The 25403-nt window shown below is 39.3% G+C and overlaps 1 protein-coding gene across 4 annotated transcripts in view; it reads right to left on the bottom strand.

Annotated features, from left to right (window-relative positions):
* The window catches only part of nbeab (neurobeachin b), a 235287-nt gene extending 210846 nt beyond the window's left edge, over window positions 1–24441 (bottom strand). For all 4 annotated transcript variants that reach the window (XM_049575634.1, XM_049575636.1, XM_049575637.1 and 1 more), the window contains exon 1: window positions 23687–24441. In XM_049575634.1, the coding sequence (XP_049431591.1) occupies window positions 23687–23959 (273 nt within the window). In that variant the 5' untranslated portion in view covers window positions 23960–24441. The remainder of the gene's footprint in view (window positions 1–23686) is intronic.
* Between the last annotated feature and the right edge of the window lie 962 nt (window positions 24442–25403).

The raw sequence follows: 25403 nt of genomic DNA, 5'->3' as shown, positions 1-25403 counted from the left end.
ACTTTTAACTGCCATTAATATTATTTAAATGTTATCATTCTGGGGGTAAAAAAATCAAATGAAAACAGTTTAAATAAAGCTGTGACGATGACTTTTGCAATAATGAACAAACACCTAAGCACTGAGTGTGCACTGTGCAGCTGCGCAATTTAGATAAATCTTAGTATGGGATTAGACTCAGTATTGGCAGATAACTAGTATCAACAGATTTGGATTGGGATCAGACATAACTTTTAATCTGGACATCCCTAACACAAATTTGACTTCCTTGTGCTCTGTGCCTTCTAATTCTTAAATTACATTGGCTCTGTTGTTGTATATATTATATATTACTCTTGTGCCATTTGTCTTTATTTTATCACTATTGATATAACAAGCCAACAGGCTGAGCCGATTACCACATTTTCATTAAAAGGAGGTACAGGATCCCCTTGTGTAAGCACAATCGTTATAAACACTCATTTGCCCCTCTGTCAGTTAAACTGATTAATGGGCAACCCATGGAGGAAAGACAGAAGGGTAGGGAGGCTCTCAGATCACTGCAGCTCTTGGCCAATCCTGTGTTTGCTTGTAAGCATGTAAAGTGAGACGTGATTTGCTTTGTTGATTGATCCTGTGCTAATGTTTGCATGTTTGCTCTTTTGTGGTGTTTGGTTTTGATGCAGTGATTCCCTTAATCCATGACAATTAAAGACAGTAAAGGTAACTTCAATCTTAAAAGGACAGGTTGGCTAAGATATCCATATATCATGTCAGACATCAGAATGTATATCAAGAAATGTGAATAGTTGACTATGACGGTCCCATTAACTTTGGTCAAACTGTACCATATAAAAAACAGAAACCAAATAGAATTGTACAACTGAACCTGTGAGAGAATGTTTTACAAGCATTTATTTGGCACTTAATATATCGAAAACCAATGGTAGACTTTAGAAATTCTGTCTCTTTTTTAGTCTCTGGTTCAGATCACAAAAACTTTTCTTGGCTTAATTATTTTGCCCCCTTTTCCTATCACTGGGCTCGTTTGGGCGAGAGGAGCAGATAATGTTGTTGTCAGACAGGGCACTCTGGTTTCAGACAGTGTTGGGGCCAAACAGTGCATGGAGCTCTGTGCATCCTCCAAATCAGCCTCCAAGTTGCACACACAGGTTGCCAAAAAGACCAGATTTCAGGATGTTTTGCAAACATTTACTGTCAGAGACAGAAAGTAACATCTTGGCTCAGCTGCCAAGTCAGTAAATTAAAAACTTGCCATGTTAATGGCCAAAAAATATCAATTACGGGAGAAAAATATTAAGTTAGATCACAGAAAAATGTTTACCAAGTCTGAAATGTACAGACCATGCAGACAGAACAGAAACGGAAAAAGTTTGTAATTTTTGCTCCCACTTTGTGTGATGCCAGTGAAACTGACACCGAACTGACTGTTAGATGCAGAGCCATGCTTTTATCTACATTTGCTTAGCTCAGACAATGTTCAGTCAGCAGAAGCGAAGTTGGATATCATGCACAGAACATATGTCACCAAGGCAATCATGTTTTCATTGTCTGACTCTTACTAATTTACCAAAACATAAACTATACATATGGCTCACAGTAGGTGTTTATTTCCAGCCCTGCTCACTCCACTCAGCCATTATGGCCACACTCATCGCAGTAGACCACTCCTGCCCCCAACAAGGGATTTAAATGCTTCATAGGGAGTTGCGAGGCGTTTGTGATTTTAAATGGTTTACGAAAACTTTTTGAAAATACAAACAAAAGGCCAAATCTCGGGCTTTCACTGAGTTCTGTAAGTAAAACTAAAAGAAATTGTTAAAATGTTATTCAAGATATAAACTTAAAATACATCTACCAGGATAACTGCACAGTGAAGACCTGAACCGGAGCTATACTCACAGAGCCTTCATTCTCTGCTAAACAGTCTCGTCCTGCATTAGAAAAGTATGCAGTTAAATCAGCCAAAAACCTAATAAACAATTGCAACACATCAGGGAGAAGGAAACACTAACTTTGACAAAAAAGAAGCCTAGTAAGCATGTATACAAAAAACGTATAATAAAGACCATGAATTGTATAAAAGTTCCTAAAAATATCAGGTAAACTCATCTCTGATGCAATATTCACTGGAAACACAAACCTCCTGCAGTTATAGCAATCACTCTTTAAATTGTACAGTTTATCAGTTGTGTTTTACGGCTTTTGTTGTCCTTGTTGTTATGTATTGAATAGAACATGAAATATCCCCAAAATATGTCACTTAGTAAGGGGTCATCTGTTCATCTCTTAAGGACAAAGGCAGTAGACAATAAAAAAAATACTGTATATTCACATGATCTTTTATGCAAGCAACCATAAGAACCACTATGCTCATGTCTCATTAGTCTATGCTGAAAAATAAAGACGTAGACCAACTACATTCACAACTCCACAGAAACCATATTCCTTTCACACTCTTGCGTTGTTGTGTTGAAATGGTTGCTGTTTTCCCTCATAAGTCTCACCCACAACAATAAAACTGTGTTGGGGGTTATGCAAAAAAACTACTTGGTAAAGCAAATTATTTAGATTTCATGCTAACTAACTAACAACAGAACTGTGTCTCTTCAGGGTATTCAGAGTATCACTGTACCTCTCTGGCTCTGCGAGTTAGCCAGTTCCACATTTAAGATGAAAAATATGATATTCCTACTGCTGTTTTAAGCCTCTAAAACAGAAAAGTGTTTCCATGATCAAAGTCAGAGGATCTTCAGGTGGTTCTGAGGCAGATAGAAAAATTAGACAGCAATGACACGGGATCACCGGGGGTTTGAGAAGTTTGAGGCTGTCAGAGATTTGATGTACAACTTTGTACAAGACTTGGCAGTGCAAATTTACTTTTAAGCCTCAAGGACATTTCTGGGCCAGCAGTGGCTCACTAATTTGTTCAACACTCTTTAATAAAGTCAGGCAGATAAAACTGTTGCAGAGAAGTGGCTGTGACTCCAGTGCAGCTAGACGGAAGGCAGACCAGCACTGACTCCTGGGTCACTGCTCCACAGACATATGAGATCATGAATATAAACTGTTTTAATAAAACTTAATCATACTGATGTTATCTGGGAGTTTTGGAAACTACCTGTAAAAAGAGTCCAAGTTATACAGAAAGCATGAAGAGCCCCTCTTTAAGCAGGGAAAATATTAGGACAGCTCCACACAGCATCCTCTGGCTATGAGTAACAGACACAGAGCTGCACAGCTGATTGGAAACGTTAACAATGACCACTGCAGGATTGTAGCCACAGGGACATTTCCTATTGTTAGCTGTGAAGATAAACTTGGAACAATGTAATCATCGTTAATGCCTACATTGTGAACATATTGTTGTTATAAAGTGCAGCCGCAGCTGCCACACGGATTTAGCTCGACTGTCCTCCTGTGCCCTGGAGTAGCAATGAGGCTGTCCTGAACTTCTCCTCACCCCATTCCCCATCCTCTATCTACTAGCCTTTTGTGGTGATACAGCGATTTCTCCAAGGTCAACAGAGACCTGCATCAGCTATGGCTGGCAATGTACCACTGGACAAGAAAGTCCTTCAAAGAGTGGAGCAAAATCACACCAAAACCTCAAACTGTAAAACCAGCTGTCAAAAACAAGCCAGGCAGCCTAATACTTTACTGAAGCTGCACCATTCTAGTCCAGAAATAGAGTTAGGGAGAGATAAATACATATTTTGTTGTAATGTCAGTAAACAATCTACACTGGCACCATCATATCAACAGATTTAAGAGAGACCTCTGCCTTATGTATTGATGATTGACTACAATGCTCTATTTATCTGTCATGCTGTGAAAGTGATTGCCAAACAAAATTGTTGGTTTTCATTCTCGTCATCCAGTCTGGATGTTAGGATGTAGACCTGGGACACCTGCTGAAAGTAATTGTGGCACTGGTAGGAGTAAAAACCAGTAGGTTTGAAACACATCCATGAGCTCACAATACTACTGTGATACATGTAAACTATAAAGTGCACCCAGATTCTCTCCAGGAACTTACAGCCCTTTATTCAAACTGTGTGCAGACAAGGTTGTCAGCAGGATAATGTCGACAATGTGCTTTCTAGGAGAAAATGTGCCACCTCCAAAAACTTACACCTGGGACACAGAGCCACTCTCTTCAGTAAGCACTTTTATTCTCTCTTGAAGAGGAATATCTGCACTTCTCCTCTGGCTGCGACCTGGTCCCCTTGAAATATTGCTCATTCATAGAGGGAGACTTGGTGTATTGATATGTATGGAAATAGAAGTGCAGTAATTCACAAATCTAGACTGGAAATAGAAGAATTTAAAGACGTATTTCACTGCTAGAGAGATGGTCTTTTCATAAAACCAAGCTGTCTAAGCAGCAGGTGACGTTATAGCTTGACCATTTTTCCACAGGAAATAATATCGCGGCCAGCTGGAAACGATCTTAAATTACAGTTAAACAGTAGGCAAAAATTCATTTCTGAAAACATTTTACGCCAGGAATAGGCAACACAGTTACAGAATCTTGGTTCATATTTGATCAGCACTGCTTCAGTTTACCGTACCAACTGAAGCAGTGCTTATATCAGTATTTCAGCATCTGCCTTTACAATACAGGAAACAGAATGCCACCCACTTCTTGTTCACAAATTATTGTAATACAGCCTTATAGTGAACTAAAATATGTTTCTGTAGTACAGTAACAGAGTCTTGTGGGGCTGCCCCCTGAAAGTTAGAGATTCAAGTCATTAGTCGGAGATCCCTCAGTCAACTGACATTCCTTCAAGTCAAGCAGTCTTTTGCAAGCAGTCTTCTGTCAGTGTGCAGTGTGATCTAGCTACAGAGTGAATGCTTCTCACTTTCACACTGCTCTGCGGTACAGACAGCTGCGGACACAGAGGCAGCTGCCGGGAGAAGGATGAAACGTTAGTTGTGCCCTCTGTAGAGGTAGTGAATTTAAAGCTGTGACTTTTGTTTGATATCTAGTGTTGGGGCAAACAATGTTGTATGTTTCCGATCCGTCATTGGCGCAGTTGGCTTGTTAACTGCATGAATGTCATTGTTGCAATGAACCCCCTGCTGGACCCGGTTCAAACTGTCAAACTATATTCTTACTGAACAGGCAAATCTTAACTGATCTTAAGATCTTCTGAGTCAGTTACAGCCTGTACATGGACTAGCACCCCAGTTCATTGCTGAAGTTCTCTGCCCCTACTCCAATTCCTGACCTCTTAGATCCTCAGAACAATGTCTTTAAACTGTCGCAGGATCGAGGCTGGTGGGTAAGGGAGATCGTGCCTTTGAGATAGCTGCTCCAAAGCTGGAATAGCCTTCCACTCTCAATCTAATGCTCCACCTCCACTGACACTTTTAGGACAAGTCTTAAGACGTACATGTTTTCAATGACCTATGGTTGCTCGCAGTGGCTTTAATATTTTAGTATTTTATAATCTTTTTACACATGTAATGGTTCTGTTACATTTGTGTACATGTTGTATTGCTATACATTTGTGTATCAGTATTTTCATTTGTATGACACCTTGGTCAACTGTGGTTGAAATGTGCTATATAAATAAATTTCTTTTAGAATCTTGGTTTATATTTGATCAGCACCGTCTACTTTTACCATTTGATCTAACTTTGGTCTGAGTTTGAGGGACAAAGCATAGAGAAGCAGGTCTCTCTCTCCCAATCCACTTGGACTTGGACATGGACTCTTTGTGTCCATGGTGGTGGGCATATGAAAATGTCTGCGTACAAACTAAATCCCTAAACAACAGCCCTAAGGCCAGCAAACATCCGCTGGATAGCTTGAAATGTGTCACCCAGCGAATTTGAGCTGAGAGATGAGCGGGGAGATCTGGATGCTGGGAAGATGGAGGGAAGTTTACCATAGTTCATTTACACATAGCACACACACTGTTATGCTACAAAGCTGATTGAAAACTGGCAAAGTATCCCTTTAGCTTCCTCAGCAAAGCAGTGGGCTTCACTGTGTTTTGTGGCCATTTCAGATGACCAAGATGTCTGGGCTTGCGTACTTAACATCTTTAGTAAGGAAGTAAAACCAGAGATATTGGATAAAGCGAGATACCCCACTCAGCTCACTTCCTGATTCAGTGACATCAGCGCCACGCCCACGGTGGGGTATCTCCTTTATCCAATATCTCTGGTAAAACCCTTTGACAATATTGGTGGAATGTAACTAATCACATTCACTCAAGTAATGTACTTAGGTAGGTCTACAAATCTGCAGTACCCTCACTTTACTTGAGAATTTTAGTCTCATGCCTTATTCTACTCCACTGTATTTCAGATGGACATACTTTGTTTTGTTTTTTTGTTTGTTTGTTTTTTTACCAATTCTACCAATTTTACCAATTATATATATAAGTTACTTTATATGTAAGATTTTTGTGAACAATTTTTGTTAGAGAGAAGTTTGGTGAGCAGAAAATTATTTTGACAATCATCTAAGTTTTTTAATTCAAAAACATTTCATGAATCCATTTTCTAAAGTATGTGGACTTGCTGCTTTTCCTTTTTGATTTATTAAATTGATTTATTTTTTCTGCATGACTACTTTACTTGTATACTTGTATTTCTTAAATACATTGTCCTGATTGTACTTGCATAGTTTTAATCAAGTAACACTTTTATTGCAGGACTTTTACTAATAAAAGAACATTTTTACAGTAAGGTATTAGTACTTTTACTCAAGTAAAGGATATGAATGCTGTCTCCTCCACTGCCTGTTGACACAGAAAAAATAATTTACTCGTTATTTAATGCTTTCATGCCAGCAGGTTAAATTTTTCAACATAAATCAGTATTGTTCACTGGTTTCGTTCACTGATTTGTGTATTTTCACACAATTCCATATGTGTTTTTTCCTCCCTACTGTATACTGTGTGTATTGGATAATGCTTGGGGGGAGAGATTGGACTGACAGGTTGGATACTGATACTGTGGACAGATATAATCAAAAAACAGCCTGCAGCTTTGAAAGGGCCGCTGCATGGCCATCCTGCTGAGATATTAAATACGGTCAACACAATTTATAGAAACAGGCAAATATAAGCTGTGTCAAGAGTAGGGATTTTCTGCTCAAAGCCACGGAATATGAGATAAAGTGCTCAAACATTAATCAAAGCATGTATTATCAGTCAGAAGCATGACGCCGGGATTCAGCAATCTCCACAGCCTTTCACGACTCCTAACACCCTGTATTCATATTAACAAGAGGAGTAAGACTGCCACACTGTCCCAAGCTGTGTTCCATATAGGCCATCTAATTCCATGCTGAATCATCTTCAACCAAATGCCACGGCAGTAATCCTTCCCTGCTTGAGACTCTGCTGAGCAACAGTGAGGCTCTCCAGCCAGATGTTCCTTTCAAAGCGGTCCAACTCTCACAACTAATAGCATTAGCCAGAGACACACATTTAGCATCTAGCCTTTGCTTGAAATTGGGCTTCAATATGCCCATGTATACAACACACAGTGACTGAATTGCATCCCTGAAGCTACAAAAGAGATATGTGGTGCAGTATGTGTAGTTAAATGTGTCCTCTATTGTATTAAGCAGCATTTGAAGAGGTATTCATATGTCAAAAATAAATCTGAAATTGAATCTAATTTGCACTTAATCCATTTTTTTCTCATTATATGTTTTTTTAATGTAGAGTAGAGTATAACAGTGGTCATATACACTGGTTTCCTATTCAAATCAAATTATCATCAAATGGAAAAAGGTGTCTATGGGGTACCGTAAGTCATTATCAGGTCTACAGTCTCAGACAATAGAGGAAAAATATTAATGTGCCTGCAACTGAAAAATAAACAATCTGAATTGAGCAACTATATAAGAGACGCTGCCTTTTCCAATTCATTTAATTAAAATGGGGGAAGTAGAACATATAGATGTCCATTAGTCTACCATGAATATATGCATGAGCAACACTTCTGTGGCATTTGAAACAGAAGTTGTGCACCACTGATGTTTCATGAGAGACATACCTAAATATTCAGTAGCAAACTGGTGAGAGTCCAGCACAGTGTTTTTCAAAAGTTAGTGCTTCGAACCAGATGGAAAAACAAGCAGACAGCAGACAAAGTATGTCCAAGTGACTAATTATAAAAAGATCCAGTTAGAATGTGGCAGGGAGGATAATGGGCCATAAAAATGGATGGTGTCTTTGTTCATTACGCTGATCCCATAGTATTAATTGTAATCCAAACCTCTAACTCTCACTAAGCCCCCCATTATTCCCCCCTTACTTCAGCTACATTAAATCAGTGTGTGATTGAGGTCTTAGGGAGTCCTTCATGCTTCAATATCAGCAGGAAATGGAAACATCCCAGATGTACTGAAGCAATAAATATAAACATCTGGGAGATTGATTACACTAACCTTTATCAAAAGCAGAGCCTTTGCAGGATTGCAAAAAGCAGGAGAGCAAGATGAACACAGCACCCTTAATCATCGCACACTGCAGGCTTCAATGCTGCAGCACTTCAAGACCAAAGGGAATGAAGTGTACATGAAAACATAACATATTCAAAACATAACTACCCCGTCAACAACGACAGCCTTGTCAGGCATAATGCAGAAATCTGTATTCACAGCACACATCATTAACTGCCTAGTGGCTCATGTGCAACAGAGAATTATAAATCTGTCACTTCCTGTAATACAGACCTCAGATGCCTTATGCTGCACCAATAAAGTTTGTTACTCTCTATTGTATGTGTTCTGTCACTAGCAGAGGGTGGAAAGAGAAATTGCTTATACAAGGACCATCTTTCCAACAGAAAGCCACTGATGTATGACAGTAAACATGTATTGAAGTACCTGTATTTGTTGATGCACAGCACTCAGAAAAATACTTTGTCATAGCACACGATAAAAACAGGTCTACTCTTTCATTCAATGCATCTAGAAAATATAACAATAGGAGTATAAGAATATGGATGCCTCTGTGACTTCAGTGACTGACAAACCATGCTACTGTAATTGAAAGGAGACACAGCTGTGCCTAAAAGATCAGACCACCTATATATTAAATCTAATGCCGTCTAAAATGGGTTAAATGTAGCTATCCAGATATATTTATGCTGAGATGCTAATGATCTCCACCAGGCAGAAGCCTCAAGGGGACAATATGTTTAGTCGTGTGTGCGTGTGTTACTGAACCACTGGTCTCATATTTTGTGTAATATTTATGACTGTATGCTCAAGGACCTCTCAATGTTGCAGTGATTCACAATTGTTCAAAAAAAAAAAAAAAAACATGTTTAATTGACTGTGTTATACCATCACTGACTGCTGGCTGCAAGTTTTCCAGAAATCGTCTTGGTGGACAACAACAAGCCTTACCAGCATCCGTAGACCACATTTTGCCCTCCGTCATGGCTCAAAATGTCACATCCATAGAAAAAACGTTTGGTTAAATTTGAAACCAGAGCATTTGCAGATTAATTTCAATCATACCCAACATTTTATGAGCCACAAAAACAAGGCACAATACGAGATGGATAAGTCTCCATTTTTTGTTGCCATCTTGACAGTAAGGGAGCTGGGAGAGACAATTCCAGCCGGCGAAGCTCTCAGCGTTCCGGCTGTCATGGCTGCCACCCGGTTTCGTTCTGTCTGCCACATGGCGTCATACCAAACCAGGAGCGTTTCAGAAGCAGTGTTTTGCCTGACCGATTTTGTAGACTTGAATATTTTGTGGATTTAGTCAATTTCCTTGATATTTGTGCTTTTATCATAAGTAAGTAGAGCATGTAACAGTTTCTTTTTGTAGCCTACAGCTACAGCTATAGACAGCTAATACTTTTAAAAGTCCAGCTATGAATGACATAGATCAAAGATTTCTGGCTGTTTTAGTTACTAAAACTACCTCTCCTGAGTGCACTTTTCTAGTTTGTTTTTTCCACTGAATCACAAAATATGTACATATCTTTCTTTTGGTTTACGTACTTACTTTTTTTGTCCACATCCTTTGTAATGAGAACGTGGTTACAAAAGAATAAGGGATCCGAGAAAATGTCATGATTTTCCTTTCTAACATGATTTAAATACATTTGAATAAATCACGTCTCCCACTGTAAAGATAAAGAGAGGTGAAAAAGATGAGGTCAACTGGTGCCAAAGTGAGATAGCTGCCTCTATTAAAAGCAAACACTGGAGGCCTTTTACTTGTTATCCACTTAAATCCATTTGTTAAGTTTCATGACTTCAGGCTGTACAAATAATTCCTCGACACAGAGACAATTCAAACATCAAATCACTCATACCCTGACACCCAATTACACTGCTGACTGCTTCTGGATTAATTCACTTTTGTCAAACACAAGTTCATTTTCAAGCTAGACCACATCTAATATAAGCCAAACTGTTTTCCTACACTACAGCAAATAAACAAGCCACCTGGTTTTCATTCGCATATTCTGCTTAAATACAAATTAGACAAAGATTTTCATTTCCAAGTGTGACTGTATCACATCACGATCACCAGAAACACGGCTACAGGTCTTATTTGCAATATCCAGTTATCGTGTAGTCTTTGCTTTTGCTGCATCTGCACTGTGATGACAACACTTTGCTACAGTAACTAGCTGTCATCCTGCTGCAGCGAGCAATATGACTTTGCACGTTTGCCTGATCAGAGATGCAGCTCATCTCCATAGAAATGAGCATGTGTGCACGGGGGCCTTGTTCCTTTGGGGGGAGACAACACATTAACACCCAGGCTGGGATTTGGTTGACTGCCAAAACCAGCTCCACCTGGGAGTAAGCCTGAGTATTCACATTGTTGCTGCTGCTGCTGCTGCTGCTGGTGATGATCCAACACACTTGTCCCTGGATGTAAACAGGTCTGGTTAACAACAGCTCAGTAACTGACCACTACTAAGTAATGCTAACAATGTGTTATATGTGGTGCTACTCTAAGGGAGTTCTGTGAGCGGCTTTGGCATGTAAGGTGTAATGTTACAAATGCCATTCAAAAATATGTTCAATGAGTGAAAGAAGATTTCATATTTATGTGTATGTAAAGCAATGCTAGCCCAAAGTCCAGTGTACATATATTGGTTTGAATACATTTGCAATATGTCCTTCAGAGGTTGGTGGAGGAAGAGTGCTGCCAAATTAGATCAAGCATCAACAGAATGTCATCTCAATGTAACAGAGAAATATCATCACAGCAAAACCACAGTCAGACATCCTTTGATAGAAACAGAGTGACATGCTTTTAAAAATACTTGCAAGAAGCTCAGCAGGAACACAATTAGATTCAAAATCTAAATGGGACTCTGTCTTGTTAAATAGATGGTCAAATACATGAATAACTTATTACATAGATATTTCCACAGAAAGATGCAGTAAAATTCTGTTTATATACACTGCTGGCCTCAATGTGTTTTTTATGAGCGCACAAATCTAAACTGAGTGAGGACACAAACACAAACAACCTTCAGCTCAGGCTAGTGTGCATGCATGTATGTACAGGAGGGTGTAACCACACTGTTTGTAAACAGCAAACAATAGAGAAGAAAATAGTATTTGGAGGAATGCATCAAGCTTTCAGCTATCTCACACTGTTTCATTCTCACCTTTCTCAAAAGAATTTTGCACACTTTTCCACATCACACTGTAGCAAGCAACACATCTGTATATAAAAAAAAAAGGTCCACTGCTACAGAGTCCCTACAACCAGGCGTCAGTTGTGCTCCTGGTAAACACTACCCCACTGAGCTGGGAGATGCATCCCAGAATGCACCCTGACACAAATGTAGGCAGCAGCCAAATAATATACCATCAGCATCTCTCCGGGGTAACACTGCATGAGCGAGTAAGAGGGGTGAGCGTAGCAATAGAAGAGTAAGGCCGAGGGGAGAACAGAGAGAAAATTCATCCAGGGCCTTTGTGCAGTCATTTGACCAATCTCTTTAGCATTTGCTTAAGGCACTGGCTGTTGGTTATCAGTGAAACCACAAAGGGTCTATACCCAACAGCATTTCCATTTTGCTAATGTTATCTGGAGAAAACTGACTTAAAGAACTAGATCCATAAATTTCTATCTGGGCAGCATTACAAAAAGTAAACAATGGAAAGATAATAAAATTCAATGTAGACTTGTTTTAATTCCCCAACTAGGAGTACAGCAGCAGCCCAATAAGTATCAGGAGTAGTAAATAAGAGAGTAAATACCTCCACCAAAAAAATATATTGCTGTTTCTCTATAAACACTGCATGAAAAAAAACAACCAAATTGATACAAAAAAAATAAAAATAAGATGGATTCAGAAAGTTTTAAAGAACCTGCATGTCCCTCATTAAAAAAAAGTTAGAAATATAAGAATGCAACTGTATTTTCGAGAGACAAAGAAGCTGGAAAAAAACATTTGTAGACATGGCAGCATACAGAAAATGTTTTAAAAATGCAGTCTTTCACTTTGTCCTTGGATGAGGACAAGAAAATGCACATCAGCATGCTCCCTGCATCAATCAGCAGCTCAGGTACATTACTTTTAAACAAACAAATTTGCACAGAATCAGAATTTCAATTTTCCCTCAAATCCTAAGGAGATTATCGTGGAGTAGATCAGAGAAAACTGCTCTTGGCAGAAATTGGATGGCTTAGGAGAGAATAAACTTCACTGAGGAAGTACAATTTTTGCATACTGTAGATCCCTACCACGCATGTGATTTAAACTGGAAAATATTAAAGGCTGAGTAAAGAGTTCACAAAGGTGAACACTGCTATTCCCAATGAATGTTGAGGAGTTAATTCCCATATAAAAAGCATGTAACATATTGGGTCTTATCTCAGGTGCATTAACAGCAATTTTGAGATACTTAATCGAGCCATGTAGGTAAACCATTTTTCTTTGACCCACACAACAGAGCTCTGAGCGCACACAGCTACAGAAGAGCATCAACGGACCGGTAGAGGAGATTCATGCTCAAGGACATTTCAACAAGACAAGTAGACCTAGGGGAATAAAATAAAGCTCAAGTTTCAGATCAATAACTAAGAAAACTTCTTTTACAAATGCTTGGTGCGATGTCTTACCAATCCAGAACCAGATCCAAATGTCAGTGGAATTTGTCATTGCTGGTTTTTTTTGTTTGTTTTTTTGGCAAAACCTTTGGAACCTGCTAGGGATGAATCGGCTCCGATCACGTTATTTTTACAAAATCGGAGTCAGTAATAAAAGATCCAAGGAATCAAAACAACAAAAATGGCCAGGTTTTTCATCTATGTTGTTCATTGTTGCCTCCGCTTTCCAATGTATAAAGATATATGCCTATTTTGTTTGTTGAAGACAAGAAGAAGATATTGAATTTGTTTACATTTTGTACTGCTGAACTACCGATAAGCTTTTTGGATACTATTTAAATAAAAAACAAACATTATGGGACAACTTGGATGCATTCTTTTTTTTTCTTTCTTAATGCTTTCCAAAGTGTCGGATCGGACTCGGTATCGGACTTGGTTTCAAAATAAAGGACTCAGTATCGGATCAGATGCAAAAAAAAAAAAAAAAAAAAAATGCGATCGGGACATCCCTAGAACATGCCCTTAAAGATAATAAAGTGAAACTCAATCATACAGAATATCCAATGGAGATGCCATACATGCATGCAGGGATGCTCTGCAGTAAAGAACAAAAAAGGAAAAGATCCAATAGGTAATGATTCAAGAGTGACACGGAAAACAATTGTGGGGGGAAAAAATTGTGACATTGGTAAAACTGTACCAGTGCCTGGAGGTGATATCGATCCAAGATTGATCAAACTGTGACACTGAGTCAACAACAGCAGAGAGATGCTTGCACTGAAGGCCAGCCATAACTGAAAGCAGCACAGACCACACACAACTCTTTCATCTATTATGCATTTCCAGATATACTGATTGTCCCTTGACAGCAAGGGTTTCGCCCTGTAATGGTTTAACCAATTTTCATTCGACACTGTGAATAAAAAAGTTTATTAATTTAGGGAGGCTTTGATTCTGTTTTCAATTAATGCCTAATGCGACAACATGTTTTGCTTTACCCAGTAAACACTGTTTTCAATTGCTGCAATGACAAAACATCTCTGCTTAATTGCCGCTTGGCATACTCTTTCAATGTGGTACAGCATGAATTTAGATGGCTTCTGAAAACAAAGACAACCTTCACACAGCAGGAGTAGGGAAGTCTTCCCTTAAGCCATCATCTAAACGAAAACATGTATTTGTGAATGATATAAAAAGGGTTCCTGAACTTATCTATTTCTACCAGATTTAAAGTCCACGTTTTATAAACAGCAGACACAATGTCAAAGTTCCCTGATGGATTTTACCTGTTAAAATCTCTGGATAAAAACAACAGATAACAGAGATGAAGAGAACATCAAACACGCAGACATCAGAGATTTTTACCACAGACCTAACTACCATGCATTAGCAGGCAACAGCTCAGAGGGCTAGCTTAGCTTGCTTACTATATTACGTGAATGTCACCCTGAATGTCCCGCTGAACCCTGTTTAACTTTCAAACTCTATATGGACAAAAGGGAATGAATAGTCGAATGTTCATATTGAGCAGCCAAATCCAGGTCGACTGGCATAACTCTGAGTCAGGTACAGCCCTACAACATACACTTCAATAAATATATTTCAATAAATCATTTATAGTAATATACTCAACAAAGGACAGAGAAGGCTTTTCTATAGAATGGGCACCCCGACAGCTAAGGCACATCACCTTTGCTTTTTAATGTAGACCTTGGGGTGACAGATGGCAGTGTTAAGCAGGATGATCTAAGAGGCCACACCTGATGAGCTTTAAAAGCTCAGATGGGGCTTAACCACTGAGACCATCCATATTAGTTATATAAAGAATCTTGATGACTTACTTTGGTTTTTGGATGGAGAAAGGTGCTTTTTTTCTTCTTCACAAGAATGACACCAAATCCATGACAAATCTTTGAATATTGAGTGAGTTTGTATCAATACTGCACAGCTCAGTTAGGAGATTTTAGTAAGGGATTGGACCAGTGCACAAGTATGAAGAAGTTGAGCCCTGAGGTCAGAAAGGTGATTTACTACTATGTTGTGATATGTTGTAATATACTTCGTTAGTAGTATACTGTCTTCTCTTGATCCTGTATTGTATATTTAGAAGCTTCCCATGTTTTCCAGACAGACTTTCAACAACTTCCAGAGAAAGCAGCAGATAGCATCTCTATAAAAACATACTGAAGTAAAATCTAATCATGTTTTGTAACCAAGCAGAACAAAGTAAATACAGTATTTTGAAGCATGCTGCCTGATTTATTTGCTTTATCATGGGTTGCTTCTGACAGGTGTGAAAGCAGATCTATAATTTTAATCAAGCCTATTGTAATCACAAGATTGAGTGAATTAAATTTCTCAGAGAGGACTGGTGCCAATTAGTGGAGAACTTAAAGCAACTTTTTGAGTAGCTGTAAACAACGTTATTTGGAGGGAAGCAGGCAACATGACATGCAGTATGTGTTGGCAGAGACCAACAATAATAGTTGTGGCAATAGCAACAGGAAGAGAGCAGTTTACCCAAATGCGGAAAATCCCTATAGTCTAAACACATTTTGTGCCTGCACTGTATTCTGCTCTACTGTCAGTGCAGAAAGAGATCATCTATTTCTCTGCAAATACTGGTTGTCATATCTGTTTTCCAGAAATGGACACAAAAATCCAAGCAGAAAATGCCCTTTATTATTTATCAAATTTGCCCCAATCTCAGCCTGGATAGTGATATTATTATTCCAAATTCAACAGCTAAAAACCCAGCTGTCACCTTTGATTCAGATTTGAGAAACACATCACAACAACACCATCACTAACGCAGCTTTGTTCTACCTCCATCACATTGTCCATGTTGGCCCATTTCTAGAGTCAGATGCAGAAATTCTAATGAATGCAATCATGTCATCTAGATTGGACTATTGTAACATGCTCTTCTCAGCTTGTTTATTCTGTACCTGCAAAATCTAAAATGCTACCATCTTTAGCATCTCCTAAAAACTAAAATAAATATGTAATATGACTAACAAACAACCTAAATGTTACCCTATCCCAACTGGCAAAAATGTCTATAACAGAGCTATTCCTCACTTTGTCAGATGCCTAGTGTAAAACATGATGTATGCTTTTTAATCATAGGAAATGCACATCCCCTGCATGGTTCAACTGCACAAATCTCCATTCACAAATTTTAAAAAAACATGTCTAGGAGAGACACTGCTACACTGATATAACCACTCCAAAGATACAAGTCCCATAATGTCTCGAAGTAAAATGGTAGAGTTCAAGCTTCCTTTTGTTACTCCACTTAATTCCTGTGAAATTACAACAACCTTGAAGGCACGACTCCACAAACTGTTTTATAACACATTATCTCAATTACAGATTTCATTTCAGTCTGTCTATATGAAAGATTAATGACATTCCCCTTTCATTAGCTTTAATAAGGGGTGGTGGCACGAAACTAGTATCTGGGAGTCTTAGCACCTTTAATTCCCAAAAAGTTCAGGTTCATGTGGGAAAAATATGTTCAATTCTTCTTTAATTGGCCTGTTTATGTTGACGGTGAAACACCATTTGGTGATGTGCAACACTGATGTTCACCTGAGCTATTTTATTAATATCTCCGTTTTTTTTTTTTTTTTTTACACATTGCAGTGGATGCTAATGGTTAATTATCTCCACCAGATGTAAGCCTGGAGGGGATCGTGTGTTTGGTTGTGTGAATGTGTGCGTGTGTGTTTGTATCTGTCTGTCTGCAGCTAATCTCACAAACTACTTGATCAGTCAGCCTTATATTTTGTGTGCACATTAATGTCTGTATGCTCAAAGACCTCTCATGGTTGAAGGGATTCACAATAGATGAAAAACCTGTTTTACTGACTGTTTTATACCGTCATTAACAGCTAATTCCCCACTATTCTTAACCAGCTGGTAGGAGCTGCAAGTTCCAGAAATCATGGGCCACATTTTGGTCTTTGTTGTGGCCCAGAAACTCACATCTCATTATTTTGAACCAGAGCATCTGCAGCTCAATTCCATACCCCGATATGTTATGATCCACTAAAGTAAGGCACGATACAAGATGAATATGTTACCAGGTTTTGCTATCTTCATTGCCATCTTAACTGTAAGGGAGCCAAAAGGGACGATTCAGAAGCCGAGCATTTTGCCTGCCCGATTTGACTTGCAGATTTGGTTGATTTGATCATTTTTCCTTCCTTCGTGTTTCTACCATTAGTGAGTATGCAGGCTGTGTAGTTTAATGGTTTCTTTTCTGTCTATTTTAGTTGTGTTTTTTATTTTTATCTCCTACTTTGTTGTGCTGTAGCCTACAGACCAGGTTAATACTGTTAAAAGTCCAGGTATGAATGACATGGATCAAAGATTTGTGGCTGTGTTTTTGTTATTAAAAATGCATTCATCCTCATAATTATATTGTAGGCTATCTGCAGTATACTTTGCATCCAGTCCCTGTTAGCGAGAAAAACCTATCTGTTCTGTGCAATGAGCTGCATCTCAATCAAAATGGACTAGGTGTGTTTTTTTATAACCTATTGGGACTTGCTGTGCCGCAATCAGCTCGGGTGGTCGCCTGGCAGAGATCTGCATTCTACTGAGCACACTGTTCTAGTTGGCCTTGTTTTCTCTTCTTGAAAATTAATTGTAGGAGGTTGAAGGATGCGTAATAGGGGAGAGGAGATGGGCCAGCATTGCACCCAAATGCCCCCTCCTAGTCCATCGCCGGGGGTAACTCAGACAGACAGTGAGTTACTCACTCTCACATACATACCGATTAACAATTCAGAGCCCTAAATCCAGCTCAATGTCTGCCTTTTTGCATCAGCAGCATTATTGAAACTTGTTTATGAATATGTTTAGTTACTGGCAGCACTTGGTACAGGAAAGATGGTCTTGGTTTAATAAAGAAAAAGTGTGCAGTGACTTAAAACTTGTGTTCATTAACATTCAGCTGAAATCATGATCTTTCCCTCCTGAAGTGCTTTTGTTGCCTACCTCACCACAGACAGGACTCACAATGGGAACCCGGTCTCTGGTGTCAAAGTGCTGCACTTTGTATGCCCACCATCCTCCTCAACCAAATTTCTGCGACTCTTGTGTGGTACATAAATGCAGTGCTTTATTCACTCAACAAAAAGTTGCTTCTGATTAAAGCAAATAACCACCACTGACACCAAGTCTGTGGAGCGGGCACATGGTTCATGTACGTATGCCCACTCTCCAGTCACATCACCTTTATACAAAAGGCTTTTGATACAACATTAGGTCTCATATGAAAAATGTGTTTCACCTCAGAGCTTTTCCCTCCTTTATTTGGTCCCGATTCAGTAAAATTACTCTGAAAACCATGTTTAATCAGAAACAGCAAGGATCAGTGATTTCTAATAACAGTCCAATGTGCATCATTGTGCCTGACATAAGGATAATTGTAATAGCATGTGTAATGTCATTAAGCTAATGGAAATAATTGATTTGGCAGCTATTAGTGATCATTATATATCCAACAAAGCTGTAAGGGCATATAAAACACTGAAAATCTGTCAATTTCTCATTGAAGGTATCTCAACATGCTGGTGTACTTTATATCTAAGCAAGCAATTCAAAGTCTTATCAAGTAAGCAATAAGTAGGTCTCCATAGAGTGACGACTGATCAAGTAACAGAATTAACTATAAATCACAGACACTGATGGGAAGGGAAAACTGTAACAGCAAGAGTAATCTACTATCTATGTGCTCTGTCAGTGGAGTATTTTCTGGAAATATTTTTGGTAAAACTGTATGTTTGGCAACTGTTAAAGAGAGAGCTTTGGCCTGCTAGGAGAAGCATGTCATTAAAGTGATAATCCACCAAAAATATTTTAGTATCCGTCATTCACCCCCGAATGCTTGAGAGACCATGTTGGCAGTAGGCATTGGATGATATGAACATTTCATGTCATAATCATCCCAGCCAAAATACTTGTGATTTATTCGAAATAGGCTCAAAACTCTTACAGTGGCACTAATGGCACATAGTGGTATCACTTTACCTTACAATTAGTTAAGTGAAAATGACACAACCAAGCTAAAAAGCCAAGCTTTTCAACTATCTGAAATGGCATCATATCTTTCAATAGGAATTATGTGACTGCTTGATTAAGATCTTTTGCATTTTTTGAAGTTGGTGCATATACAGCCTATTTTCCTATTGTTGGTTACCAAGCAGTTTCTCTGGGTGCTGCTGGACACAAGATATTGTCAATTATCCTGATGATGGAAATTCAACATAGTCAACTTATTGTGAGGGCTTTTTTAAAATCACAATCTGCGATAAAATCGTATATCATCCCTAGTTGGCAGTTTTGTTCTTCATGGACACTAGTAATTTTGGTTAGCCTGACTTCATATCTACATATCTCTGTACATGAATCTTATCAATCCACTACTGCAGCATGATCTTGTTTCCCCAATTTTTAAACACTCTGTAGTATCCAAAGTCATTTTTTCCATCAAAATCTGTCAAACACTGCACACTGTACCTGTTTATAGCTTTTCTCCCACAATCCCTTGAGACAAGCATAAGCAAATGTTGTTGCAAGCTACAAACATAATCAGCAAACAGCAGGAGCCACAAACAGAAACTGCATTTTGCCATATGTTGACATATTTGGTAAAATATAAACATGAGGAACTTAAGCATATAAATTGATAGTGGGTAAGTGGATTATGTTGCACGAGTGACGTTTCGGGCTGTTTTGCTACTTTTTTTCACAATGAACACGTTGTAGAACCCACGCATCTCTAGCTGACCACAGCCCCTGTTCTTTATTAAGAAGGAATCCCCCACCTTTTACACACATGTTCAACAGTCTACAGTGTGTTTGATATCTAAATAACAGAATCTGGGTAGTGAATCACCATAAGGGAGCCAAAATAGGTATGGTGATAACTCAGAGCTGACACGATAGTCAAGGATACCTACAGTGTTTCATGCTTTTGCATTAACATCAAGCAGGTGCTGAGAGCACATGAGAGCTGTTACTCCCACACATCAGGATCAAGATGAAGATGTGCTGTGAAAGCTTTTTGCCTAATTTCACAGGTCACGCTACCTTCTTTTCACACCTCATTCCATTATCCATCAGATCATACTTGACTTTGATCATGAAGATGCAGGCTGTTGAGTTATGCAACTTTCTCTTTTGTTTGAGAAGTTCATTGAATGATTCATACCAAGTGACAATTAGTAAATTAGAAATACCCACTCCTGTTTTCTCATCTCAGAGAAAGAACTGAATCAGCTGACAAGCTGCAAAGGAGGGTGACTGCTATAAATTGCACATCTGAGTATGAAAGAAATCCACTTTGTGTCCAACTTCATGGTTAGAAGACAACAAACAGGGGCGTCAGTAGCGTAGTGGATAGTGCAGGCGCCCCATGTACAGAGGCACCTGCCTCGTTGTAGCGGCCACGGGTTCAATTCCAGCCTTTCACACACTATCCTGTCCATTAAAGGCAAAAAGCCCATAAAAAAATAATCTTTAAAAGAAGACAACAAGCAGTGTAGTCTTTCTTATACCAAATTTGTTTAGGTGTATGACCTATGTGGTCAGAGTTTGTGAGCAGCCTTAGCCTTACAGTACGTGCTGCTGAAAACAACGGCTGGTGATAGGACTGAAAAAAACAACTTTATCGCCATAGTGGTGCACATGTTAGGGCCAAGAATTTGGTTCAGTGACATCAAATTATGGATATAAACAATGACAGATATACATATAGATAGATAGAGATATAGATACACACATACATATATACATACATACATACAGGCTGTAGGCTACTATTTCTACCAGTCTGCTGCTGCTGACTACTTTGTGGACCATTTTAATTAAGAGAGCACATTATTCTGATGATATTATAATTTACTAAATATGTTTTGTCAGTTTATCTACGTCAACTGAGAGATAAACTGACAAACTGTCAACAGTATTTTGAATTCTGCTTGTAATATGTTTGGAAAGGCTCCAGATCCCCATGACCCTGAACAGGAATAACGCAGTGAATGAATTAGTTCTGTCATTCTGATTAGACTTAGAAAAAAAAAAACTACTTCAAGAGGTGCTTTATCTTCTGACGGCGTTTTGTGTCTTATTCAATTAAGATTTACCTTTCTGATAGGAGGTGCCATTTCATAAATTAAATGACACACTTGATGTCCAACCCCTTATATCAAAGGCAGGTTTCTATGTAGGCTCTCATTCTGGTAAAGGAACAGTAATATCAGATCTATTTTACTGTCAAATTTCCCATCATGCTAGGTTAGCAAAAACTGCAGCTAAATAATAACATAAAAAAACAGAATAAGGCACTTTTTCATGATAAATCCCAGCCTGAACATCTAAGGAACTTTATAATGTTTTCTGTATATGGCAGTCCAGTAGTTGAACTACTGTCCATGTAGCCCTCTTTTTTTTTCATTTTTTACACATCACTCATATTCAATTAAGGGGATAGCACAGGGTCAGTCATAGTACAGCACCTATGGCAGTTTTGGGGTTCAATGCCTTGCTCAAGGACACCTCGGCAGTGCCCAAGCGGTGAACTTGCACCTCTCCACACTCCATATTTAGCAAGTGTGGGGACTTGAACTGGCAACCGGAGGGTTGCCAGTTCAAGTCCCCACAGACTGAGCTACTACCTCCGCTACTACAACTACACAACTACAAGTTTTCCAAAGATGCTCCTCAGAGAAGAGGAAAACATTATTTTTTCATTACTCCACAAATTGGACCCCATGAGATACAGTTACGGATCCTTCTGGATTTTCAGACCCTCTCTACACTTCAAAAATAACCTGAACTTATAAGCACTGAAATTCTGGCATCTTACAGACAGGAGGGTGGTTTGCACCCTCTTCCCTGGCTAGCATTATTCATGCACATTTTGTGATGTAATTTGGATGAAGAGGCAGATATAATAACAATTACTGTGTCATCTGGTCCCAGGATTGCTGCATTATATGTGCTTCATTTGTATGCACATAATTTGGGTGGAGGTTGTATTTCTGTTGGCACACTAATCAAGTAGAATCAAATCCCTCGATATCTTAATATAAAGCTAACAACAGAAAGCACTAATGACCTAATTAAATCTGTCATGCAAAAGTTTGGGACCTGTATGTGACTAACAAATGCTTGGATAAAGTGCACGCTGCCATATGTTCCATGTAAGAGCGTGGACAAATTACTGTACTTTGAAACACAAAAATGCACAGAGGAGGAAAGAGCAGCTGTGACATCAATACTCTGCGTTCAATGGTTCAACAGAAAAAAGCAAAATGGAGAGTCTATTAAAGTTGATAAACAAGATGGTGCACTGTCTAGACAATAGGTGTAGACTACAGTGTGTTATTCCTTGCGCACATTTCCTGAGAAAACAGCACTGCAAAGTGTGAGGGGCAAGGTGTCAGAGACTACAGATACTGCAGTACAACTCTCATGTCTGAACATGCCAAGGGCTACAATTTGTCTTGCTCCATAAAGTGGATTTCTGTTGTGCCAGAACAGGTCGTAATTAATCTCTGGTGTGCTAACAAGGAGAGGCCAACTTTTGCAAACAAGCTCCGCTGTGGTAGTCCCACAGATGGTCAAGGCAAAAGTACAAACTGGCCCAAACTGAACCGGGAGACTGCCTTCATGTGCTGACCCTGGTCATACCATCATTTAAAACCCAGACCACCTGATACTGACAATCATTACTTCTCACTCTCCTCTCACTTTGCTGCAGCTATGATAATAACCATGCAATGTATTGAAAGAACGGACTTCTCAAGCATTTTTTAAGAGGAGAAAAAACAAAGCTTTACAAAAAATTTACTTGGGTCAATTTGAATCTGGGTTGGGGGTGATTACCGTTATATTCCCACAAATACTCACACTTGAGTTAGGAGCAGGTCCAGAGTACAGCAAGAACATTCGTCTGCTATTGAATCATCACCCATCACCCACCAGTTCTTGAACACCCTACTTCAGGTTGCTGGCAATTCTGGGCTCCCAGAAGACACCCTGAAAACAGTTATCCCTGGCATCTTGTGGGGACCCTTAGTTCCACGGCCCCCTGGGTTCTCAGACACACAGCAGCAGCAGATGTCCCCTGCCTCTGTTCATCTCCATCACTGCATTTAAACATATTAAAGTGTGCACCAACAGGCTATTAAGTCCTACTCACAACACACTTTAATCCCAGCAGGTGTGCACATTTCCTTCACTGACATCATCCACACCAATGAGTCTCATTTACAAGCAATCACATGGAAGTTGAGACTTTGTAGGACTTGAAAACTTGAGAGGTGGTTTTGCATCAGCATCACTTCAGCCCTCAACCTTCCTCATCTGTGTGCATGTGTGACTTCTGAATGTTTACTGCTGTTTACTCTCACATATCTCGGGGCACTTGACTGCAAATAATTTAATAATAATTTGCACAGTCTCGATGTTGACGAGCATCATTTTGCCATATGTTTATAGTCTGTTATTGTAGCCAATGAGCAGCACTTCGGATTAGGGATTAGGTAATAACGTCCAGTCATAGACGAGTGGGAAAAGCATTTACTTACCAAATTCAGCACCGTTTCAACAATATCCCGGTTGCTAACCTCTCCAACCTGGATCAGTCCGATGACAACAGCAAATTTCATCTTGATATTCCGGATTGGAACCGATGGATTGATAATCCCAGCCGGGAGCACCACTGAGCCTGAGCCGGACATCATCATTGTCTCACCGGTGGCAGCGGAGACTGCAGCCGCGTGCTGCCTGTGACCTGGAGGAGGTTGTCGGTCCGAGAGCGACATCGAGCCCGGCATTGTCACCGGTCTCTCGCCTGTCATTTCCACCCGAACCGGGCGGCTTTAGGAGCTAGTTAAACGCTTTCTCCTTGTGATAAATCCAGTCACTGCTCTGGAGCATCAAAAAGAAATGAAAGAGAAGAACACTCTCGAAGCCGCGGAAAACAACAACAAAAAGCAAATAAGAAATCACTCTCTGTCAGTAAAATCCACTCTCGAGAGTTCCGGTGAGAGAGTCCGGTGTGTTGCCGGTGCCAGCCGGTTAACTGAGCTCTGACTGACCTGTGCTGTGTACACAAAGCTGTGTGTATGTGAGAGTGCCGCTCTCTGAAATGCGCGTCTCCGTGTCTGTGTTGCTGTCACCGCCATGTTGCCGCCCCCTGCCTGCGGTTCCACTCACCACGCCTGCGCTGGCTCTCGGTGATGGAGCTGGAGAGCTGGAGATTGACCGCGAGGTCTCTTACCCGGTCAGATGGGAGCAGCGGAGTGCGGAGTGGAGGTAACACCATAGCCTCTGGGTTATAGCTGGCCAAGACAAAAAGATCCGTAGGAGTCCCTAAAGTCCCATAAGGTGATATTTTTTATGCTGTGCGTACAAAGCACAGGATAATTATCCTGTAGCCTACACCTAAAATAATAACTTCTTCCCCAGACAATGAAGTTGTGCATAGATAGATAGATAGATAGAAAACCAAAACTAAAAATACTCCACATAATGCTAACTAACTTCGTAGCAGCCCACGAGCTTGTTCCGTAACAAATATGGCGTCCGGAAGTTACCTGGCTAGTTTCCTGGCTTTTCTTCTTCTTCTTCTTCTTCTTCTTCTTCTTCTTCTTTTTGTCTGTTTTGTATGCACTTGATCCTATTGATCCAATGTAAAGATCTCAACTCCATGTTGTTTGTACATAAAAAAATTGTTCAATTGAAAATAATAAATTACTGCCTGAATGCAAAATATAATTAATATTGGGCTATATAAATGCAAAAAAAGGAATACACAAAAAATGGCTGGATTAATTGATGGTTTTGTTCCATTTAGGTGTTGCAGTGGTGAGCTGGCACACATAAACAGAATATTGATATTATTATCATTAGTTACTCCTCGTGGTGCATTGCAGTTATTGTTGCGATGTTTGAGATGTCTTGTTATAGCCTAGATTTTAACATAAGATAGAACTTCATTTATCTAGAGGGAAATTGCAAAGCGACACTAGCAGTCCAATCAGAAATTAAACTTTCTCACCATAGCATATTTGTGTTTATACTCTATCTATAGACCCTGACTGGGTGACTGGGATTTCTCAGTTTATTATAACGATGGCCCACTGTTGTAGGTCTATAAGCCTACAATAGTAAAGAAACAACCATTGTATTACAATGGATAGGTTTATTATTACTGTAACATTTGTATGGTAAATGATATCAACTTGAGTTTTTTTTTTTTCAGTAAGATTTTTAAACATGAATATTTGAATAAGAAACTTT

Source organism: Epinephelus fuscoguttatus, linkage group LG5 (genome assembly GCF_011397635.1).
Source record: "Epinephelus fuscoguttatus linkage group LG5, E.fuscoguttatus.final_Chr_v1".
Lineage (NCBI taxonomy): Eukaryota > Metazoa > Chordata > Actinopteri > Perciformes > Serranidae > Epinephelus > Epinephelus fuscoguttatus.
Note: the sequence above shows the minus strand (reverse complement) of the source record. Positions and strands in the feature narration are given on the sequence as shown.